The 24,926-nt window shown below is 42.4% G+C and overlaps 1 protein-coding gene across 7 annotated transcripts in view; it reads left to right on the top strand.

The window, feature by feature from the left end:
* Window positions 1-24,926, top strand: part of NR2C2 (nuclear receptor subfamily 2 group C member 2) — a 99,326-nt gene that overhangs the window by 54,584 nt on the left and 19,816 nt on the right. For all 7 annotated transcript variants that reach the window (XR_006195540.1, XM_042911471.1, XM_042911466.1 and 4 more), the window contains 5 exons: window positions 17,281-17,481; window positions 19,624-19,726; window positions 22,321-22,500; window positions 23,629-23,776; window positions 24,545-24,638. Coding sequence is in view for 6 of the 7 variants with exons in the window: in XM_042911471.1 (XP_042767405.1) it covers window positions 17,281-17,481; window positions 19,624-19,726; window positions 22,321-22,500; window positions 23,629-23,776; window positions 24,545-24,638 (726 nt within the window). In the remaining variant the exon portion in view is untranslated. The remainder of the gene's footprint in view (window positions 1-17,280; window positions 17,482-19,623; window positions 19,727-22,320; window positions 22,501-23,628; window positions 23,777-24,544; window positions 24,639-24,926) is intronic.

Below are 24,926 nucleotides of genomic sequence, written 5' to 3'. Positions count from 1 at the left end.
CCGTCAGATCAGTTTCTCAGTGTAGGATTGTGGGGACAAAGGATATGTCCGTGTGTAATTTTTTTTTGGCCTATAGTATCATATTAGCTTCAAGTATACAACATAATGATTTGATATTTGTGTAGATTGTGAAATGATCACCATACATGGTTAGAAATTTTTTTGTGTTGAAAACTTTTAAGATTTAGTTTCTTAGCAACTTTCTAGTGTGCAATTCAGTAAACTATAGTCACCATGATGTGTATTACATCTTCATGATTTACTTTGTAACTGGAAATCTGTACCTTTTGACCTCTGTTGCCCACCCCTGCCCCCTTTGGGCAACCACCAGTCTGTGCTTTGTATCCATTGAGCGTGTGTGTGTGTGTGTGTGTGTGTGTGTGTGTGTGTGTATTTTGTTTTGCTTTGTTTTTTAAGATTCCATAAGTGAGATCATACAGTATTTGTCTTTCTTTGCCTGAGTTATTTCACATAGCATACTACTTTCAGGGTCTATGTTGTCACAAATGGCAAAATTACATCCTTTTTTATGGCTGAATAGGTATTCATTTGTATATAAATAAATACACATACATACATATATACATGCACACATATTTACCACATTTTATTTACCCATTCATCCATCAGCAGACGCTTAGGTTGTTTCCATATGTTGGCTATTGTAAATAATGCTGCAGTGAACTTTGGGGTGCATTTTTTAATGTTGTTTCTTCTTTTTTTGAGAGAGAGAGAGAGAGAGAGAGAGAGAGCGAGCGAGCATGGGCAGGGGAGGGGCAGAGAGAGAGGGAGACACAGAATCTGAAACAGGCTCCAGGCTCTGAGCTGTCAGCACAGAGCCCAACACGGGGCTCAAACTCACAAACTGCAAGATCATGACCTGAGCCGAAATCAGTCACTTAACCGACGGAGCCACCAAGGTGCCCCTGGGGTGCATATATCTTTTTTTGAGTATTTTTGTTTTCCTTGGATAAATATCCAGAAGTGGAATTGCTGGATTATATGATACTTCCATTTTTATTTTTTTGAGGAACCTCCTTACAGTTTTCCACAGTGGCTGCACTAGTTTATATTCTCCCCAACAGTGCATGAGGGTTCCTTTACTCCACATTCTTGCCAACAATTGTTACTGCTTTTTTTTTTTTTTTTTTAATACTGGCTATTCTGACTGGTGTGAGGGGTTATCTCATTGTGGTTTGATTTTCATTTTCTTGATGATGAGTGATGTTGAGCATTGTTTCAATACCTATTGGCCAACTTTCTGTCGTCTTTGGGAAAATAAGTAACTATTCAGATCCTCTGCCCATTTTTTAAAGTTTGCTTTTGCTGTTGAGGTGTTTGAGTTCTTTTTTTTTTTTTTTTTTTAAGTTTATTTATTTTGAGAAAGAGAATGTGGGGAAGAGGCATGGAGAGAGGGAGAGAGACAGAATCCCAAGCAGGTTCCACACTGATAGCACAGAGCCCACCCAACACAGGGCTTTAACCCACGAACTGCTAGATCATGACCTGAGCCAAGATCAAGAGTCAGATACCTAATCGACTGAGCCACCTAAGCGCCCCCTAGTTCTTTATGTATTTTGGATATTAACCCCTTAACAGATACATAATTTATGGATATTTTCTCGCATTCAGTAGTTTGTCTTTTCATTTTGTTGATGGTTTCTTTTGCTCTGCAGAAGCTTTTCAGTTCCATGTGGTTTGATTTGTTTATTTTTGCTTTTGGTGTCAAATCCAAAAAATGATCACCAGAACTGATGTTGAGTTTACTATTTTTTTAATGTGTTCTTCTAGGAATTTTATGGTTATAGGTCTTACATTCAAGCCTTCAGTTGATTTTGAGTTGACCTTTATGTATTGTAAAATTATGGTCCCATTTCATTCTTCTGCATGTGCCTATCCAGCTTTCACAATATCATTTATTGAAGAGGCTGTCCTTTCTTTCCCCATGGTATATTCTTGGCTCCTTTGTCATAAATTAATTGACCATATATGTGTGGGTTTATTTCTGGGCTGTCTTCTAGTCCATGCATCTGCATTTCTGTTTTTATGCCAGTACCATACTGTTTTGATTATTATAGCTTTATAATATAGTTTGAAATCAGAGAACATGATGTCTCCAATCTTTTCTGAAGATTGCTTTGGCTATTGGTCTTCTGTTATTGTGTAAAAATTTCAGGATTGCTTTGTACTGTTTCTGTGAAAAATGTCATTGGAATTTTGAAAGGAATTGTATTGAATCCATAGATTGCTTTGGGTAGTGCAGACATTTTAACAATATTAACTCTTCCAGTTTATGAGTGCCAAGTATCTTTCTATTTATTTGTGTTTTCTTTAGTTTCTTTCATTAATGTCTTAACAGTTTTCAGTGTGCAGATCTTTTACCTTCTTGGTTGAATTTATTTCTAGGTTATTTTATTCTTTTTGATGTAATTGTAAATGATTGTTTTCTTCATTTCTCTTTTAGATTGCTTGTTATTAGTGTATAGAAACACAACAGGGGCGCCTAGGTGAGTCAGTTGGTTAAGCGTTCAAGTTCAGCTCAGGTCATGATCTCACAGTTTGTGGGCTCAAGCCCCACATCGGGCTCTGAGCTGACAGTGCAGAGCCTGCTTGGGATTCTCTCTTTCTCCCACTCTCTCTCTGCCCCTCCCCCACTTGCACATGCACATGCACTCTGTCTCTCTCAAAATAAACTTAAAAAAAAAAACACGACAGGGGTACCTGGGTGGCTCAGTCGGTTAAGCGTCCCACTTCAGCTCAGGTCATGATCTCACAGTTTGTGGGTCTGAGCCCCGAGTCGGGCTCTGTGCTGACAGCTCGGAGCCTGGAGTCTGCTTCAGATTCTGTGTCTCTCTCTCTGCCAGTCCACCACTCACACACACGCTCTGTCTCTTCGTCTCTCTCTCTCTCTCTCTCTCTCAACTATAAATAAACATTAAAAAGTTTTTAAAAAAACAGATTTTTATATGTTGATTTTGTATCTTGCAACTCTACCAAATTTGTTTATTAGTTCTAACAGTTTTTTGGTGGAGTCTTTAGGATTTTCTGTGCATAATGTCATGGCATCTGCAAGTAGTGATGACAGTTTTATCTCTTCCTTTTCAATTTGAATGCCTTTTACTTATTTTTCTTGGCTAATTGCACTGGCTAGGACTTCCAGTACTGTGTTGAATAAAAGCAGCGAGAGTAGGCATCCTAGTCTTATTCCTGATATTGGAAAAGCTTTCAGCTTTTTGCCTTTGAGTATGATGTTAGCTGAGTATCCGTGTGTAATTTTGACAGTTGTTGCCAAACTGCCTTCGAAAGAGGTTGTGCCAACTTATACTCCCACCACCCCAATATCAGAGCGCCCATTTCCCCACACACTCAACTGTATATTATGCTATATATACTGTTTAATCTTTTTTAGTTTGCTAGGTGAAATATCACTACTATATAAGTTTTGTGTTTCTATTATTCATCTAAAAATATGTAATAAAAACTGTTGTGTTTTTATCACTGTTGTGATACTCAAATTTTATATAATCGTAAATAAGAAATTACTTTTTTACCTGTCTTTCTCCATATTTGTACTCCATTTACTTTTCAACCAATAGGTTTCTTGAAAATTATGTCTAATTTTATTATCACTATCTTTTACATTAAAGGTATTTTACATATACATAAAAGTATAAAGTATAAAGATACATATATTAAGATATTAGGCTTTTCTAGAACCATTTTTCTGAAATATCTAAGATCGATCAGCTAAGTATCTGTTTAATAGGATTAATATTCAGAAAACTTAGAGGAAGTAATTTATAAAAACCGAATATAATATGTAGCCAGACTGCTAAATGTTGGAGTTCCTCAGGATTGCATTCTGGTCCCACTTTCTCCCCTCTGTATTTTCTCTGAACCCATGGCTTAAATATCATTTTATGCTAGTGACTCCCAAATGGATGTCTATGGCCTAGACCTCTGCTATGACCTCCATTTAGTTCAAAATATTTTAAATTTTTATTGCTGCTACTTTGACCCATGTGTTATCCAGAAGTGTGTTAATTTCTAAATATTTGGGAATTTCAAAAACTTTTTATTAATTTCTAGTTTAATCAGTCTAGTAGTGACTTAGAACATACTTTATGATTCCTATTTTTTCTTAAGGTATATTTTATGGCCCAGAATGTGATGTATATTATTGGATGTTCCTTGCAGCTTGAGAAGAATGTGTATCCTGCTGTTGTTAGATGGATTATTTTATAAATGTCAGTTATATCAGGTTGATTGATAGTGCTGTCCAAGTCAACTATATCCTTATTGATTTTTCTGCCTGCTTAATCTACCAGGTGCTGACAGGGAAGCAGTGACATCTCTACAGCTATAATAGTTGATTTGTCTCTTTCTCCTTGGCAGTTTTACAAGTTTTTGTCTCCTGTCTTTTGATGCTCTCTTGTTAGGTGCGTACACATTTAAGATTGTTATGTATTTGTGGGGAACTGACCCATTTGTCATCATGTAATACCCCTCTTTATGCGTGATTTTTTTCCTTGTTCTGAGGTCTACTTTGTCTTTAACTTAAATTCGCTTACTCTAGCTGTCTTTTGATTAATGATAGCATGATGTCTTTTCTCCATCCCTTTACTTTTGATCTGTGTCGAGGGTTTCCTGTTGACAATGTACAGTTGGGTCTTCTTTTTCTATCGAAATGAGTCTTTGTCTTTTAGTGGTCTGTGTAGACCATTCACATTTAAAGTGGTTCTGGATATACTGTATTTACATTAATGTCAACCATGTTTAACTATTTTCTATTTGTTGCCAGAGTCTTCTTTTTCTGCCTCATCTGGGTTTTTATGTTTGTTTATTTTTTTTAACTTTTTTTTTTTAACGTTTATTTTTGAAAGACAGAGCACAAGCAGGGGAGGGGCAGAGAGAGAGAGAGAGAGAGAGAGAGAGAGAGAGAGAGAGAGAGAGGGAAACACAGAATCTGAAGCAGGCTCCAGGCTCTGAGCTGTCAGCACAGATCCCTATGCGGGATTCGAACTGTGAGATCATGACTTGAGCCGAAGTCGGACACTTAACCAACTGTTAAGGGGCACCAACTCAGGTGCCCCTATTTATTCATTTTTGAAAGAGAGAGAGAGAGCAAGGGAGGGGCAGAGAAAGAGAGGGAGACAGAATCCCAAGCAGGCTTCGCACTGTCAGCTCAGAGCCCAATGCAGGGCTTGAGCTCAACAACCCTTGAGATCATGACCTGAGCTAAAACCAAGAGTCAGAGGCTTAAGGGACTGAGCCATCCTGGTGCCCCTGCCTTATTTGGTCTTGATTGGGCAATTTAGTTGATCCCTTTTATCTCTTCTCTTAATATATCAAATGTACATCTCTACAGATGTTTTTAGTTGTTGCCCTAGAAGTTTACAGTAATTATTTTAAGCTGATATAAGCCTACCTTCAAATGACATTATTCTGTTTCACATGTAATATAGGTTTCTTATAACCATGTTCCCAATTCCTCCCTCCTGTCCCTTGTGGCATTGCTGTCATTCATTTCACTTAACCACATGCTGTAGTCACATAGGACATTGTTATTATTATTAATTTAGACAATTATTTTTTAGATCAATTAGGAATAGTAAGATTTTATTTTACCTTCACTTATTCCTACAACAGTGCTCTTCCATTCTCTAAGTAGATCCAAGTTCTAACCTATATCATTTACTAACTAAAGAAAAGCTTTTAATATTTATTGGGCAGGTTTGCTGGTGATGAATTTTCTTAGTTTGTGTTTGAGAAAGTATTTCTCCTTGACTTGTTGGTTGTTGTTTTTTAAAAATTATTTTTAGTGAAATTCATAGGACGTAAAATTTAATCATTTTAATGTGAACAGGTCAGTGGCATTTAATACATTCTCAGTGTTGTACAACCACCACCTCTATCTAGTTTCCAAACATTTTCATCAGTCCAGAGTAAAACCCCTTACCCATTGAGCAGTTTCTCCCTGTTCCTCTTTCCCTGTAGGCCCTTGCAACCACCAGTCTACATTCTATCTCTATGGACTTACCAATTTTGGATATTTCCTATAAATGGAATCACACAGTATGTGACCTTTTGTGTATAGTGTCTTTCACTTAGCATGATGTTCATTTATCTATGATGTAGCATGAATCTGTACTTCATTACTTTTTATGGCTGAATAACATCCCAATTTATGGATAGACCACAATTTGTTTATCCATTGTTTCTCTATAGGTGAGGTGTTTCACCTCCCTACCCTACCCCGCCACTCCAGACTTCTCTCAGTATTTTCTCTTTGTCTTTGGTTTTCTGTGGTTTGAATATGTTGAGGAAATATAGTGAAAAGAAACAAAATCTTCTCCCAATCCAGAAAACTCTCCATAAAGGTAGAAGAGAGAAACAGGAGTTTTTTTCCTTCTTTTTTTTTTTCAAAGATGTTATTTTTAAGTAATCTCTGTACCCAGTGTGAGACCTGAACCCCCAACCCCAAGATCAAGAGTTGTGTGCTCCGCTAACTGAGCCAGCTAGGTGCCCCTTTCTCCTCCTCCTCCTCCTCCTCCTCCTCCTCCTCCTGCTTCTCTTCCTCCCTCTCTTCCTCTTCTTCCTCTTCCTCAATAAACATTAAATCAGAATGTAATGTGCGTTATAGGCAATCTTCTAAGAAATTGCAAAGATGGAAAGGAATTTTACTCGTTTGTATAGCCAAGCGGGTACAACCCATTACATACATGTTTTTAAGATCCTAACTTTATCATGGAAATTGTGGAAACCACTTTATTGAGGAAGGGGAAGGGGGAAAAGTTGTTAAATCTTTATGATGGGAGGTAGTTTGCAAATAGCAAGGTGCCCACCAAGTTAGGTCCTTACTCTCCCAGAGGCCTAGGAGGTAAGGGAGTTGTCTTCAAGTTTGCATTTCGAAATGGTGGCTCCCAGATCCTTGAGAACACATTCCTGAGTTGTAAGACTGGCAAGAGGCTCCTCTAACCATTATAAAGATTTACATACATATGAAAAGGACAGAGAACAAGTTCTAAAAGGCAGGGGAAAGAAATTTCTTCCTTTATTTTTCACAGAATTAAGCCTCTTGTCTTTAATCTGTATTTGGCCTTACAAGTAGGATTTGTCTAGATATAGTATTTTAGTATTTATTCTGCTTGGCATTAATTTTAGAAAGTTCTCAGCAGCCACTATTACTTCCAGTATTTCTTCATTCTCCTTCTGGTATTCCAGTTATGTATATGCTGTATCTTGACATTGTCCCACATTCTTGGATACTCTGTTCTGTTTTTTGTTTGTACGTTTTGTTTTGTGTTCCTTCATTGCTTTTTCCCTTTGCATTTCAGTTAGGGATGTTTCTGTTGACCTATGTGATGCAGTTTTGGAGGGGGGTGAGGCAGGGGGTGTCCAAATTGACGGCCAAGAAAGAATTCTTGAGATGTCTTTGATGCAAAAAAAGTGATATTATTTTTTATTTTTTTTAATGTTTATTTCCCAGAGAGAGACGGAGCATGAGTGGGGGAGGGGCAGAGAGAGAGGGGGACACAGAATGAGAAGCAGGCTCCAGGCTCTGAGCTGTCAGCACAGAGCCCAACGACGCGGGGCTTGAACTCTCGAGCTCATGACCTGAGCCGAAGTCAGATGCTCAACCGACTGAGCCATCCAGGCGCCCCAAAAAAGGTGATATTATTAAAGCATGGAGACGGGACCCATGGGCAGAAAGAGCTGCCCTGCGATTGTGAGGAGTGACTGATTATATACAGTGCTACGAAGTTGGGGGAGGTAAAGGCAAAAGGGAGGCCTTGCTATTGTCAAGTTAAGGTTTGTTTTCCCTCTAGTAAGACTGGACAGAGGGAGTTTATTGGAGGAATGTTTTACTCTGCCTGCCTCAAGTATTTGTCAACGAACTGCAAGTTATAAGGAAATTTAATTTTATCTACATTTCCTTCTGCCTTTGTTTCCCGTATCACTATCTTTAAGCTCACTGATTCTGGGGCGCCTGGGTGGCTCAGTCGGTTAAGCGTCCGACTTGGGCTCAGGTCATGATCTCACGGTTCGTGGGTTCAAGCTCCGCGTCGGGCTCTGTGCTGACAGCTCAGAGCCTGGAGCCTGTTTCAGATTCTGTGTCTCCTTCTCTCTGTGACCCTCCCCCGTTCATGCTCTGTCTCTCTCTGTCTCAAAAATAAATAAACGTTTAAAAAAAAAAAAAATTTAAGCTCACTGATTCTTTCCTTGGTTGTGTCCAGTCTGCAGATGATCCCATCAAGGCATTCTTCACTTTCACAGTGTTTTTGAATTCTAGCATTTCCTCCTTTCTGAGAATTTCCATCTTCTCTCCTCTGTTCTTGCATGTTGTCCTTTTCGTCTAGAGACCTTAACATATTAATCTTTGTATTTTAAGTTCTTGTTTGGTCATTCCAATGTTTGTGCCCTGAATCTGATTCTGATGCTTGCTTTATCTCTGTGGATTGTTTTTCTTGCCTTTTGGCATGCCTTGTACATTTTCTTTTTAAAATCAGGTAATGTCTATGTTAGATAATAGGAGCTGAGATAAATGAGCCTATAGTATGGGGATTTATGTTGATCTGGCTACGTGTTGAGCTATGTATGATGTTCTCTGTGGCTATAGGTCCAAAGGCTTCAGATTCCTCTAGTGCCTTTGTCTTGGTCTCTCCTCTTGACTTTGGGCTTCCTTGGATACTCTTCTTTAGAGTGTCTATATCTTAAAGCTCTTCCAGCTGTAATCCCCTGTTACACTGGAGCCCTGTTGGTGTGGTGGTAAGGTGGGAGAGCAGAAGCATTCTACAATCTTATGATGAAATCTCAGTATTTTAGTGGGCCTTTGTCCTTGGACTACCTGTAAGAGTTCCTGGACCTAGTTCTAACTTGGGGGCAAGTTTGGAGGAGTCCCACATATACAACACCAAGCAATTCTGACACTATCAGTGTAAAGATAGCATAGATTCCACAGACTAACAATTCAACCTGATAGAACTGCCCCCTAGTCCCACCTCAGACATCAGTCTCAAGTCCCAGGTTGTTACCTATACCTCTGACTAACCAGCTACAGATTAGAGTTCCAGTGACCTTCTTAGGTTCAATTAATTTGCTAGAGCATTTCACAGAATGGAGGGAAGCACTTATTCATGTGCAGTTTATTAAAGGATACAAATCACCAGCCAGATGAAGAGATACCTAGAGCAAAGTGCCAAACAAAGGAGTTTTTGTCCTTGCGAAACTTGGGGACAGACAGCTTAATGACACACAAAAGTCTTCTGGTTCCCCAAGCGTGGAAGTTCCCAAATGGGCCAAAAAGCTGTTTTCTTGGGTTTTTATGGAGTCTTCATTACATAGACATGATTGATTAAGTCACTGACTGTTGACTGATTGAACCTCCAGCCCCTCCCCCAACCCGGAACCTCCAGGGGAGGGGGAAATGAAAGTTCTAACCCTTTCATCCCATCGTTGATCCTTCTGGCAACCAGTCCTTGCCCTGGGGAGGGGTTCCAAAAGTCATCTTCATTAATAACAAGACACTCATTTCACTTTTATGGCTCTAAAGTATTTTCAGGAACTGTGGATGAAGATCACATATATCTGAAAAATATACTTTTGTCATCTGAATGACCAAATATATACTTCTTATAAATCATATTGCAGGCTGTGACCTTGACAAGTGTGTATTAATTTCCTCTACTGCCTACCCCCTTAGATGAGATAAGGGAGCCTGAGGGGCCTGGAGTTGAAGAAATCCCCTCTCCCCAGGTGGGATAGACTCAGGTGTAAAGCCTTTTTCCCCTGCGGAATAGTCATTTGTTTACAGAAGAAACCCTTGAGTTCATTTTATAAAAATTCTTCCCCTTCCCTTCCAGAGCCACCAGGGAATCTTTCTCATCTTTTCACCTTGGGAACCAAGTGGGATTTCTGGAGCTAAAACCCATGAAAGTATGAGGGACCCTCCTAAGCCTGTGGTACTCAGGAGTTTCTTACTCGCATGCTAGTCTGTGCTGAGTCTTCAGCAACTCATTGCAGTTACGTTTTGAGTGTTCCTCCAGGTTGGCTTCTGCTCCAGCTAAGCAGATCTCACACTTTGTGAATCCACCTCTCTCCAGATTTTGGAATAGAGTTTGCCCTGCATCCTCAAGTTTTCTGATAAGCCCGAGGGAAGTCATTGATTTTCATTTTGTCTTGCTTTTTCTTGTTGTTAAGGTGGAATGATGACTTCTAAGCTGTTTATATTGAAGTTGAAACCAGAAATACACTGTGAGCTCCAAACTCATCTATCTGGTAGTTTACTTGACACATCTACTCGGCCGTCTCCTAATTGGCAGGCTAAAAACAGACCTGAATTCCTACCAGCCCTTGCCCTTCCATCATGCCATTATTCAGGCTAGAAACCTAAGAGTCATTCCTGGCTCTTCATTCTCCAGTCCTTACATCTCTTCCCACCTACACATGCTGTTGCATCTCCCTCCAGCCTGCATCCCGCAGTGGTCCTCTGCTCTCCACAGTCCCACAGCCACTACCTTCTGCTCTCACCTGGGCTTCTCCAGGGACATCCTAACAGTTCCTCAGCTTCTACTTTTCTCCTATATTTTTTTCCATCCAGTATCTAGGAAGATCTGTTTAAAATGCAAAGCCCATCATTCCCTCACTTAAAATCCTGAATGTGTTTAGAAAACACTGTTTTGTGTTACTCAGGGAGGAAAGCTTTGTGAAATACTTTACCTGCCTAAACTTTCTAGAGATTGAATTAGGCTGAATGGAGAATATAGTTGTTTGATCTTTGCCTGTGAGCGGTACTAACTTCTCATATGTGTTAAAATTTATTTAATTGTTTTAAATTTTTATTTTTGAAAGAGAAAGCATGCATGTGGGGGAGAGGCAAAGAGAGAGGGAGACACAGAATCCGAAGCAGGCCTGGAGGCTCCAAGCTGTCAGCAGAGACCCTGACGCGGGGCTTGAACTCATGAGCCGTGAGATCATGACCTGAGCCGAAGTCAGATGCTTAACTGACTGAGCCACCCAGACGCCCCTTAAAATTTATTTTTAAGTGAAAGATTGATTTACCTTTTTGCATAGGTCAAAAAATTTTTAACAGGTTTTTGCCTTTACTTTTAATTTAATTATCTTTACTATTGTCCTGCTATGTTTAATATACCCTGACTTGTAACAATCTAACAAATTTTATATATGTTTATATATTTTTAAATGTATGTGTGTGTAAAAAATAGTGTAATGTAAGATAGATATAAAATAAGAAACCTAAAGACTTGGTTTGGGAGGACAAAACCCTTGAGTGGCTCCCATTGTATGTGGAATGAAATCCTGACTCCACGCAAGGCCAGCCCACCTCCCCCTGTAGGGGAGCCTTCATTGTCCATGGACCTGATGTCAGTTCTAAGAGCTCCTTCCTTTTAGGGCTTTCCATGTGCCAGAACATTTCCCAGTACTTGGAACACACTTTTCCCTGAACCTTAATCCGACTCCCTTCTTAGCCTTGAATCTTGTTTTAAATGCCGCCTTAACACAGAAACCTTCCTTGACCTCTCTTTCTGAAAGGTTAAGTGCCTGTGTTTTCTACTCCATCCAGCCAGATCTTTAACCTCATAACATTTATCATAAACTTAAACTGTTCACTGGTTGGTCTGTTTACTTGTTTTTTGCCACTTTCCCACTAAACTAAAAGCTCAGCGAGAGCAAGAGCCATCTCCGTAATGCCTATAATCTAGCAAAGCCCATGGCATAGGGTAGACCCTCTTTGTAAGCATTTGAGGAATGAATGAAAGACTGTAGTCACTGGGAGAGATTGGATGAAGTGAAAGGGATAAGACAAGGCTTCCCAATGAGGAGAGAAGTACGTGAGAGCTTAGAGCAGGAAATACTTCTATCAAGGTCCTCTTATGTTCTGGGCCGTGTACCAAGTGCTTTCACACACATATTGCTTCACTTTCCTAGGAATCCTTTTTTATAGATATGTAAACAGGGGCTCAGAAAGCTCATATAACTGCTCCACAGTGACCCAGTTGGGAAGCAGTAGAGTGAGCATTCCATTCATAGCTCTATCTGCAAAGCCCTATTTCAGGATCACAAACTTGTGTTTACAGGACCAGGTGGCAGTGGAAAAGGTGGTCAAGTTGGAGATTAAGGCTAGTCAGAGAGCCCATGACCCATCTGAAGGGGCAGCCACACACAGCCAGCTGATAACCACAGGGAACTTAGGTCCAGGATGGCCTCAGCTTCCAGCTTGTCACAAGAACTATAAATCCAGTTTTTATGGTAAATACTCTATCTTCAGGTGTTGGCAACCAGTTTTTTAAAACTTTTAAACTCTGGGGAACGCCTGGGTGGCTCAGTCGGTTGAGCAGCCGACTTTGCCACAGGTCATGATCTCACAGCTCGTGAGTTTGAGCCCCGCGTCAGGCTCTGTGCTGACAGCTCAGAGCCTGGAGCCTGCTTCGGATTCTGTGTCTCCTCCTCTCTCTGCCCCTAACCCACACGTATTCTATCTCTGTCTCTCTCAAAAATAAATTTAAAAAAAACAGTAAAAAATTAAAAAAAAATAAATAAAAATTTTAAACTCTGGGAGATCAAGCAAAAGTTATCCATTGGCTGGTTTTACCTTTAGGCTATCCCATTTGCAGGTTTTTCTTTACAACATAAATCATGAGCCCAGCTTGGCTGGAACAGAGAGTGGGTAACATGGAGGAGAATGGCAGTAAGTCAGGTCACATTGAGGTCCTTTTAGGGTAGAAGTAGAGAGGGCCTTGGGCCTGTAGAGTATGTAGTCTCCTCTAATAATGTGACATATGCGTTCCTAAAGATTCCCACACTGCCAAATTTTGCAGTAGAAACCATAGGGCTTGTGGGGGGAAATGGGCTTAGTGGCATAACATTTAAAAACTGTTGGTGACACACTAAAAAACAGGTATGAACTTAATTTAATGTAAACAGTAGTTTTATATATGTTAAATAGTTAAGAAACACATAATGACCACAATACAATATGGCACTTTGCCTTGAAAGATATTGAAGCTTACTTGTGGAGGGGGTGTGAGAGGATTATAGCTCCTGAATGATTGTGAGTGGGGTGATCTGAAACTAGGGAAAGCAGCAATACCACATGCACAGAGCTGGCTATTCCCACTTAGCTCACTTCACTTGGGTGTCATTTTCTGGGTGTACACTGTTTCTCAGAGAAATCATGCATAAACAGACAAAAGATTTACATTGTGCCTAGATTATTCCCTAGTATATCTGTCACATTGAAACAAGTACAGCTTTTCAAAACAAGCATCATAGCAGTACTGCATAGCCAAGCTGTGGAGGGCCTAAGAGTCACACAGGAAACAAGACCTCCCTCATTACAGTCCTCCCTACCCTCCATTCGTTATCGTTTACAAGCAGAGAGTAGGAACATTTGTTCCAAGTGAAGAGATTAAATAAAGTTTGCTTCTCATATTCATTTCCTAGGGCTGCCATAACAAATTACCACAAACTTGGTGCCTTAAAACAACAGAAATTCATTTTCTCACAGTTCTGGAGCACAGAAGCCCAAAATCAAGGTGTTTGCCAGGGCCATGCTCTCTTTAAGATTCTAGAAAAGCTTCCCTCCATGCCTTCCTACCTAGCTTCTGGTCCTTCCCTGCAGTCCTTGGAGTTCCTTGCTCACAGCTGTACCACTCCAGTCTCTGCCTCCATGGGCACATGGCTTTGTAGTAAAGACACCAGTCATTGGATTTGGGGCCCACCCTAATCCAGTCTGGACTCATCTTCACTTGATCACACTTGCAAAGGTCCTATTTCTAAATAAGATCACATTCATAGGTCCTGGGGGTTAGGACGTAACCATCTCTTTTTGAGGACACTGGTTCTACCAACAACGCTTCTTCTCCGCCCCTCCACAGGAGATTTAATAAGTCCGCATACATCCTCTCAATTTTTTTAGTTTATTTATTTATTTTGAGAGGGAGAGTGCAAGTGGGGAAGGGCAGAGAGAAGGAGAGACAGAATCCCAAACAGGCTCTGCGCCGTGAGCCTGACGGAGGGCTTGAACTCACAAACCAGGAGATCATGACCTGAACCAAGATCAAGAATCAGATGCTTAACCGACTGAGCCACATGGGTGCCCCTACATCCTCCCAATTCGGTGTTTCCTTGGTTTCATTAAACAGGAGTCTGCCTGCTTGTGTTTGTCAGCAAAGTTTGTGTAAGGGTCACCCTGGGGTTCTTCTGTGACCCTGAACCTTTGGGGGGGAAATAGAAAAGAATAGTTTGAGGGGCGCCTGGGTGGCGCAGTCGGTTAAGCGTCCGACTTCAGCCAGGTCACGATCTCGCGGTCCATGAGTTCGAGCCCCGCGTCGGGCTCTGGGCTGACGGCTCGGAGCCTGGAGCCTGTTTCCGATTCTGTGTCTCCCTCTCTCTCTGCCCCTCCCCCGTTCATGCTCTGTCTCTCTCTGTCCCAAAAATAAAAAAATAAAATAAAATAAAATAAAAAAATAAAAAAGAAAAGAATATTTTGAGCTTTAGGATATGTTACATACAGCCACCAAGAGCAGCTGTCCCTGTCTAGACCCCATCACTCCTACGTCCCACCCCTGCCCTAGCTCCATACCTGCCATGCCTCAACCAAGAGGCCTGGGGAATAGCAGCAAAGGCAGTGACATGCCCATTACTGTGTCTACTCAGATGTAGAGTGTATCACCTCTGAACATGGGAAGGACTTCTACTAGCCATGCCTTGGTTATAGCTGGTGATTGAAGATCCTTTCAATCACATGACTCTCTCATTTCTTTTTATTTCATTCTAATTTTTTTTAATGTTTTTATATTTGAGAGACAGAGTGCGAGTGGGGGAGGGGCAGAGAGAGAGGGAGACACAGAATTTGAAGCGGGTTCTGAGTCATCAGCACAGAGCCCGACGCAGGGCTTGAACCCACGAATCTTAAGCTCATGACGCTTAACCGGCCGACATCCACCAAGGCGCCCTCGTGACTATCTGACTTTGTAACAGGGAAAGTAGTTTAGGAAGGAGGTAAGTTTTGATAGACATGAAAAGGAAGTCAAACACTTAACTCCTAGATCTCAAAGTTGTAAGGGCCTTCCAAAGGCCAGCTTGTTACCTTTTAACTAAGGTAGGAGTCCCTTTTGTGGCAGCTGAGAGAAGTATGTGTCAACCAGTCTGTCTGTGGTCTTTCAGTTCCTCATTGGGTAGGAAAGGTTTTTGTTTTTTTTTTTTTTAAAGAATTCTTCTTACAAAGTTTTCTATCTCATGTTTTACTTTTCCAGGGGAGTCTCGGTATGTATGCCACAGGAATCTGCCTGTGTAACAGTGAAAGGTACTTCCTTTCATTCTTTGAAATCTTTCTTCTTTATCCTTAAAGATCTTTTGACACGTTAGTTGGAAATGATGATATGCCAGGATTCATGCCCAGCCATCAGCTAAGGATTTGTTCTTGTATCCTGTTCCCAGTCTGCTCTTCTTTCTGGTCTTGAACTTGCTGTGTGCCCTCAGCCTGTAACATACTTTGCCACATTTATGTATGGCTTCCTCTCTTGCTTCATCAGGTGTTTGCTCAATATCACTCCATCAGAGAGATCTTTCCTTCTAACATGGCTCCCCTGCCTCCTTTCCCTTGACATGATTTGTCCACTTACTCTGCTTTTTAGTTTTCTTCAAGGCACCTACCAAGACTGATGCTCCACAATATCAGTGTTCATAGTCTGTTTCCCTTCTAGAAGGTTAACCCCATGAGATAGGAGCTCTGTAGTATTCATGTACCTATCCCTAGTACTGAGAATAGTGCTTGCCACATAGTGAACACCTAGTAAACATATATTAGGTAATTGGATCTTTTCTTACCTATGTCATTTGCTTTTGAACCAACCAACCTTATCTAATTTTTCATATTGGATAGTTGGTAAAGGTGTTGTGCTAGATTCTGTAGAAGTTTGCTGTCTGAACCTTGGAATGGTGTGTCACAAGGCAACATCTATCAAGATGTGGATACCAGACCTGGCAATAAATACAGTATAGGGAACTGAGTTCTAGTCAGAGATGTAGTACATCTCCGCTTGTCCAAGGCCCAACCACAACAGCCCCAAGAATCCTGTTTGCTGTGAGGCCCTCCTGCTGTCCCCAAGGAGAAGGTGAGCAGTGCTCCAAGCTGGGCACTCGGCCTAGAAGAAGGCAGGACAGGGAGTAGAACAGCTTCAGAAAATTTCGTGAGCAGGAATGAGAAGTCACTCTTGCTGTAGCAACTATTTTTATCGTAACTGATGCAGTTAAGGCAGGGGCTCTGGGAAGAGGCAGGCTCTGACAGCTGGCCCCCTGAATGGTAGTAGCCTTTGGAGAAATCAGGATCAGGACTTCTCTGGAGTTTATTATGTCCAGGACAAGGATTTTTTTTTTTAATATTTATTTATTTTTGAGAGAGCAAGAGAGAGACAAAATGCGAGCAGGGAAGGGGCAGAGAAAGAGGGAAACACAGAATCTGAAGCAGTCTCCAGGCTCTGAGCTGTCAGCACAGAGCCTGACTTAGGGCTCGAACTCCGGAATCATGAGATCATGACCTGAACTGAAGTCGGGTGCTTAACCGACTGAGCCACCCAGACGCCCCAAGGATTTTTTTTTTTCTTTTTTTAGTTAAACCTATCATCTACTATTATTATCTCCATTTCATAAAAGAAAGGGCTTTTCTTTTTCCAGTTTTATTGAGATTATAATGGACACACAGCACTGTGTAAGTTTACGGTATACATCATAATGCTTTGCCTTACATGTATTATGAACTGATGACCCCTGTAAGTTTAGTTACCATCCATCATCTCATACAGATACAGAAAAAGAAAGAAAATATGGTTTATTCCTTGTAATGGGAACTCATAGGATCCACCTTCTTAACAACTTTCAAATACATCATATGGCAGAGTTAGCTACAGTCACCATGCTGTACATCACATCCCCAGTACTTAGTTATCTTACAACTGGAAGTTTGTATCTTTTGACACTCTTCATCCAGTACCCACCCCACACACACCCTAAAGGGCATTTTAATGAAAAACAGGAAGGATATCATCCCAAAATAAAATTAGCTCTATGATCATTGGTTTCTGAAAAAACTCATGGTTGTGTTTTGTTTTTCTCATTTCACCATGCACTGGTGAAACTGCATCTTGGACCAGCATTGACTCCAGGACGGCATTGGGCAGTCACCGCTTTGAGCACCACCTGCAAGTACACAAGTCGCATGATGCTCCGTGAGAGCAGCCTCCATGTTGTGTCTTGTAGATTGTGACAGACCAGCAGACAGGACAGAAGATCCAGATAGTCACCGCAGTGGACGCCTCCGGATCCCCCAAGCAGCAGTTCATCCTGACCAGCCCAGATGGAGCTGGAACTGGGAAGGTGATCCTGGCTTCCCCGGAGACCTCCAGTGCCAAGCAGCTCATATTCACCACCTCAGACAACCTCGTCCCTGGCAGGATCCAGGTGAGGCCTGTTGATAGGCATTTGTTTCTGCACTTATTTCTGACCCTTCCTCTGTCTTGGAAGCCAAATCCATCTCTAGAAGTTCCTTTGAGGACCTGCAGGCATGGCAGAGTTATGCTTTGGCTAAAGTAAAAAACCCTCAAGTGAGGGGCAAAGCCCAGAAGGCAGCCAGCTGCAGTGCTCAGATGGAATGGACGTTGAGCGAGAAAAAGTGGCCCACAGGAGACTGGCATGGGCAAGCTGACACTGAGGCCACTAAAGAATCGTTCTAACTAAAGTAAGACTGCACGGTAGTAGTTCTTGGCCCCTGACATTTTAGGGGCACCATCTAGGGCTGACCACAGTCCGGAGAGGACTGACTTGTTCCTAACGCTCACTTCAGCCTCATCCAGGTCGTCAGGACTGGTTCCAGCTCTTCATTCTGTCCTAACTTGCTCCTGTGAACTGCTGCCTCTGGGTCCCTCAGTCACCATCTCCATCTCTGCCATGGTTCTCCCTTTGCTGGCAGGGTGAGATGGGGAGGGGGCAGATAGAGAAACAAAAAGAGCAAGGGTTTGACGGAAAGCAGAGTTATTGAGAAGCGCTGAATGTCCAAGCCTGACACTTAGAGAAGCAAACTCAAGGCCACTGTCTCATGGTGGCCAAGCGTGGAGCAGATTTAGTGAAAGTCAAGATGGGATCTATGTTTTTGTTTGTTTTTAATTTTTTAAAAATTATGGTAAAATATAACCGAAAATTATCATCTTAATGACTTTTAGGTGCCCGGTTCAGTGGCATTAAGTACATTCACATTGTGTAGCCATCCCCACCACCCATCTCCAGAACTCTTTTTAAAATCTTCCCCAATTGAAACTCTGTCCCCATTAAACACTAACTGCCCATTCCTCCTCCCCCAGCCCTGACAACCACTATCCTACTTTCTGTCTTTATGACTTTGGTATTCTGGGGACCTCATGTAAGTGGTATCCTACAGTACTTTTTCTTCTGCAGTGGCTTATTTTATTTCACTGAGTATAATGTCTTCAAGGTTCATCCATGTTGTAGCCTGTGTCAGAATTGCCTTTCTTTTTAAGGCTAAATAATATTCCACTGTATGTATAGACCACTTTTTATATAGTCGTCTGTTGTTGGATGTTTGGGGAGCTTCTACCTTTTGGCCCTTCTGAATAATACTACTAAGAATCCATGTTTTGGGGGGTGGGGGTCGGGGGGACTTTCTGCTGTAGAGAAAAATAAGGAAAGGGAATGATTTTTTTTTTCTTCTGATAGAGCTGGGTTCAGGACACAAATTATGTTCAGCTTTCAGAACTGTGCTTTTGAGACACCTCCTAATGCAGTTAGTAAATACTACCTCTTCCTTTCCCACACTACATGCTGATCATCTAAAATCAAAATTCTTCGCTGCTTATTTAGACTACTCCTTGTTCATGGGAAGGTGGCTGTTGAATTTGTTGCATGTTTTTTAAGAAGTCATTCTATATAATTGCTGTATATATTCCCACCATACAGAAATCATGTTAAGGGTTACGGTTGGTACATTATTTAATAACAGGTATTTTTCACTTTCTCATATTGATGTCAGTTACAGTATTCTTCCAGATGAGTAACACTGTCACCTAGAAAGTCATGTACAAGTGAAGAAGAAATAACAGTGTTCAGAGGTCACCAGCTGCCTCAAGAAGAGACCTACTTATTTAATTAATAAAGCTTGATTATTTCACTGCCCAGTACACCTCTCTGCATACTTCTAAGCTGTTTCATGGGAATGGAGAAGCAGCCAGAAAGACCTGCAGTATCTTCATGTTGAGGCATCTGCATGTGATTTCCCACATGGGGCTCCCCATCCTGGGTGGTTTTGCTGGCCAGATAGGAGAATAGACCAGTGAAAATCAATGTCTGACCTTGGACAAACCACACACCCCCCCACCCCCTGCCACCACCACCACAGCTGAAGGGGCATAGTCTAGGTGAGCAACAGAGCCATTCTGGATATCCGGCTAAGTTGTCAAGTGGGATTTTCCCAGTTCTGCCCAAGGTTCTCCTGCTTAGAAACCCAAGATTAGGAATTTCTAGTTAAACATTACTTTGCTTTAACGATCTGATTTTTAATCAGCACTTTGCTTGTTTCCCAATTCTTCTTAGATCGTCACGGACTCTGCTTGTGTGGAACGTTTGCTGGGGAAGGCTGACGTCCAGCGGCCCCAGGTGGTAGAGTACTGTGTAGTCTGTGGCGACAAAGCCTCTGGTAAGTAATCCTAGATTATAGGTGCACTTCATGGTCCAAAGTCATGAACCAAATGGGGGTGGGGGTGGGGAATTACCAGAGAGAGAACATTTTCTGTAGGTTTGTAGGTTTCAAAACATGAACTCCAGTTTTCTTAGTGGGGTAGTAATATAAATAAGCAAACCAACTTTTCAGATTATTAGAATCAAAAGAAAAAGTCAAGGTACTATTTCTGTGAGTTGTAAATCTTAGTTATATATTTATATACTACTAAGAAAGCAGTCGTTTCTTTAATCTAGGTAATATCAGCACAGTGCTTTGCTATTTCACAAGATGTGTTACTTGTCTATTTCTTCTTCATCATCTTCTGTCATCCCCTCACTATAACCCAGTGTGGTTACTGCTGTAATGGAGGAGGGAGCATGCAATTCTGGCTGGAGCCCCAGGGTCAGGCAAGGTCCCCCAGCGGCAGTCACATTCTGTGAGACTTGGAGGTTGAGTGTGTATGCATTGGGTAAAAGAGAAGCATTCCAGCTGGTGGGGATGTAATTCCCCACCATTGGGAATTTACATCCCCACCAATGGATGTAATTTACTCCATTCCAGGGAGTAAACTCCTGAGCCAGGGCCCAGCGAGTTTACTGTCCATATCCATGGTGTCTTTGGGGAAGAACTCGGGCTTCTGTGGTTAGGATGTGAGTGCAAGGAGACTAGAGAAGATGTCTGGCCCCAAAGTTCAAAATTCAGCCTGCTAACACCAGTGAGCTGTAGAAGGTGAGGTGAGCAGGAAGGATGGAGAAGTATTTAGTGAATGTGCTGACAAAACGATCAAAGGATGGACAAGTATTTAATAAGATACTCTTTCAGCTGTGTTAGGGCCATAGGCCTGAGTTTTATGATTGGCTCCACTTTAGTCTATGGTAACAGAATTCCTAGGAACTTTGGGCACTTTGTGATCCTGTTTAAGACTAAAAAAGGATGGACCAAACATCTTAGGAAGACAGCCCAGGCAAGCATCCACAGAGGTCAGAAGCTGCAGTTCCACTCCTAGCTCATGGCATCATTTGCTCTGCCAGGGTGCCTTGCCTCTGTTTCCACCCCTTGTCTTGAACAGGGCAAAGCCCAGCCCATCCCCCCCTTTCTCTGAAGCCAGTGCTGCTTCTGTCTTCATCATCTTTGTATAGACCACTATATCCTGTCTCCTTGCTCAGCAGGAAGAGGCATTCTGCAAACTTTTGAACAAATGAATGAAGCATGAACATAATGAAGAGGCCCACAGAATCTGCTTGGCTTCCCCATTTGTCAGTCTCTTTCTGGGCTTAAAGGAATGGCCTAGTTACAGGCTTCCAGTGCCACAGTCTCCAGATACTAGAGGTCACTCTAAAGTCTAGAGAGGCTAAGGAAATACACTGCAAAGAAGGAAAAGTGATGTCTACACAGGAATTTTAGCACTGTTCTTTTTTTGTTATTGTTTATTTGAGAGAGACAGAGAGAGTGGGTGAGGGGCGGAGAGAGAGAATCCCAAGTAGGCTCTGTCCTGCTAGCACAGAGTCTGATGCAGGGCTTGAACCCACAAAACTGTGAGATCATGACCTGAGCCGAAACCAAGAGTCAGATGCTTAACCAACTGAGCCACCCAGGTGCCCCTAGCACTATTCTTAAAGCCACAAAATTGAGACCCTCCAAATACACACTTGGAATGGCTCTGCATGTGAGAGCTTAGGACTGTGGGACACTCACTCAGTAGCTGCCATCAGTGATGATCCTTTCCAGCAATGTAGCTATGATACTGGGTTACAGAAGACCAAACCAAGGGAGTTTCATGGTCAGTCCCAGCTAGGAACAAATGAGGTGTGATGTGTGTGGAAAAACGTGGAGAATTTGGAAGGGTAACTGAGATGGGGGGCTCTTTTTAATGTCATTAAAAAGTTCGTCATTAGAAATTAGAAACCCCAAAGTAAACAAGATTAGAAAAAAAGAACCATGTGTAATAAATGCATTTCTAGAACTGTGTTTCCAAAAGGGTCTGAATACCTAACCCAAGTGAGCCACATGACATGCACCCTTCCCTCACCTTGGGCCTACGCAGTCACGGCCCCTGTGCTTCCCCAGGACCCAGGACAAGACTCACATAGAGGGAGTAAATGGAGGAGGAGTAGGACCCTATGTGCTAGAAAAGTCATGCATGTGTTTGCTGTGTGCCACTGTCAGCAGGATAGGCGCACTGGGTAGTGTCACAAGCCCAGGTCTGCAGAGCCAGGACCAGGTGCACCCAAGTGGACACTGTGGTTCAGCCGTTATCCATGGGCTCCTCCTGCATGTTAGGTCCTCTGTGTACTAAAAGCATTGAGGTCATGCCGTTTACCAGCTGTCACTTAACCTATCTGAGCTCCTGTTTTTCCATCATGACCTCACAGGGCTACTTTAAAGATTATAGGAAAATTATGGGAAGAACCTAAGTGCCATGCTTAATGCTCGGGCCTGTGGCTGTCCTGTGGCTGCCGGTATCTGACACTGTGCCAGTCACCTTGATAGAAGGTGACCTTAGAAACAGGGCCTGTGGCGGATCACCTCTTCTCTTGGTGAATTGCTTCACACACTCTTTCTCCTTTCAGGCCGTCACTATGGGGCTGTCAGTTGTGAAGGTTGCAAAGGTTTCTTCAAAAGGAGCGTAAGGAAAAACCTGACCTACAGCTGCCGGAGCAACCAAGACTGCATCATCAATAAACATCACCGGAACCGCTGTCAGTTTTGCCGGCTGAAAAAATGCTTAGAGATGGGCATGAAAATGGAATGTGAGTAACAATAATAAGAAGCCGCCCGAGTTAGCAAGTTGAGAGAAAGTGAAGTTTCTCTCCCTGGCTTTAAAATACTCTAAGAGAAAAATATCCACCGAGGCTTCACTTTATTTCCCTTCTGGGTCAGCTAGGTGTTCCAGCACTGATGCTGCTGGGATTGGTCATTTCCCGTGGAGTATTTGGAAACCTCCTCCAGATAAATCGGGATGCAGCACAGGGCAGTGGGGTAAACACAGGCTGTGGAGTGTCAAACCCCAGCTCTGTCACTTAGGAGCTGTGGGGTCTGGGGAAGACATGTCACTGCTTTCAGCCTCAGGGTCCTCATCTGTAAAATGGGACCCTCTTACTTACATATTGGATCTGGGGTTCATCCTTTCTTTCTGTTGAAAAGGTTTTTATTTTCTTCATTTCTTTCTGGCCTGTATACCCCTTTTAGGCCAGATTGCTGAAGGGAGAGACTGCTAGTGTTGTAGAAAACTAACACCCCATTAAACAGTTTGCAGAAGCCGTGCAGGCTTGAGTTGGACATTGGAATGCTTCCTTTCTGACACGTGCGTTAGACAAGATTTCTGTTAAGGACCAACTTGAAGATGGGTGTTTCTCTTCCAGAGAGTGCCTTTTGTTACCAGCAGGCAGAGAAAAGCCAGAGTCCTCAGGGTGGGCCCCCCACAAGGCCATACAAGTGCCGTGCTCAACTGTCTTAGCAGTCAGTGCTTACCCTCTTTAGCCCTTTGGATTTAACATCATATCGTTTGGCTTTGAGTTTTTCACCTCTTTGGCTGAAAAGTCCACTGTGAAAATGGAGTTAGATGCGTCTAGCACCAGAACCTATCATCCCTGTAGTAACAAACTTACTAAGGAAAACCCCTAAATTTACTTTGAAAGATGTAGTTCAAAGTGGGGGAGGGACAAAGAGAGAGGGAGACAGAATCCGAAGCAGGCTCCAGGCTCTGAGCTGTGTCAGCACAGAGCCTAATGCGGGGCTTGAACTCAAAAACCATGAGATCATGACCTGAGTCAAAGTCAGACACTCAACCGACTGAGCCACCCAGCTGCCTGGAAAGATGTAGTTTTTAATAACTTGACTCTTTCCTCTAAATGTGAATATTTATGTTGTGATTTAAGCTGTACAGAGTGAACGGAAGCCCTTTGATGTACAACGGGAGAAACCAAGCAATTGTGCTGCTTCAACTGAGAAAATCTATATCCGGAAGGACCTGAGAAGTCCTCTGATAGCCACTCCCACGTTTGTGGCAGATAAAGATGGAGCAAGGTCAGTCCCTGTTTTGGTAAAGGGTCACACTGCTATCAGCCTTTGAGCTGTCCCTTGGAGGGCACTTACTTGGCTCCCTGCATGCTGCCACAGCCTTCAGCCTTGTCTTGCCCCACCCTACCCTTTTTGGAGCTGTTCCAGTCATACCTGTGGATAGGCCTGAGGATGGCTAATTTAAGATGGGGTCAGAATTTCTCCTGCATCAGGGGCTCAGGTTATGTCCTGTAGTTTCATACAGGAAAACAGTTGCTCTTCAATTCAAGATGGAGTTTTTCTGCAGTATAGACAAAAGGCCTAACTCCTCAGGTAGTCTCAAATAGTGCCACAAGTTAACTTCTATGTCTTTTTGCTTTCATGTAATCTGTTGAACTTAATTGAAAAAGAACAGAAAAGAAAAATAAGAAATCCAAACTCTATCCTAGCAAGAACTAGAGTTGAGAATTCCTTGGTGATATTCTGAAGATCAAGTTAACTTTATTTAAAAGAGCAGTCACCGTCTGTGGTCAGCATGGAAGCTTGGGGGAGCAGGGGTGGGAGCGGGGAGACATGTGTCTGTGTGGCATCCTGTTTCAGGCTGTAGGCCCAGCTCTGTGTGCATCTCGTTGCAGAGAGAAGGGGGGTTGTTAGTCACTCAGTGGCTGAGTCCAGTTAGAGCTTTTGTGCTCTTCAGACAGCTTTGCAGATGTGGAAGGGACAGAGCAATGCAGCATGATCATACTGTGCATTAAATGTTGGAAGCTACTCTGGGTTTCTTTATGTCTTAAATAGACAAACAGGTCTTCTTGATCCAGGGATGCTTGTGAACATCCAACAGCCTTTGATACGCGAGGATGGTACGGTTCTCCTGGCCACGGATTCCAAGGTGATGCTCTCTACTTATGCCTTACTCTACATCTTTCTGTTGCCGTGCAGACTGCTTCTCGGAATTGTGCACCTACCTTCTTGGCCTTCCGAGACAACCTCGAAAGCATGGCCTTCTGCATCTCACCTTACTTCTTATACAGCCATCTGTGATTTATTTTAGGGATGTTGAGGACTTTTTGGAAACTCAGGACTGGCTGGTTATAGTCATTGTAACATGTCAGGATCTAGAGTTCAGTTTGGTGAGAATTCAGTGGCTCTCAAATCAGTTAACCACCCCACCACCTCC

Source organism: Panthera leo, chromosome A2 (assembly GCF_018350215.1).
Source record: "Panthera leo isolate Ple1 chromosome A2, P.leo_Ple1_pat1.1, whole genome shotgun sequence".
NCBI lineage: Eukaryota > Metazoa > Chordata > Mammalia > Carnivora > Felidae > Panthera > Panthera leo.
The sequence above is the reverse complement of the archived record's forward strand: the minus strand, read 5'-3'. Positions and strand labels throughout refer to the sequence as shown.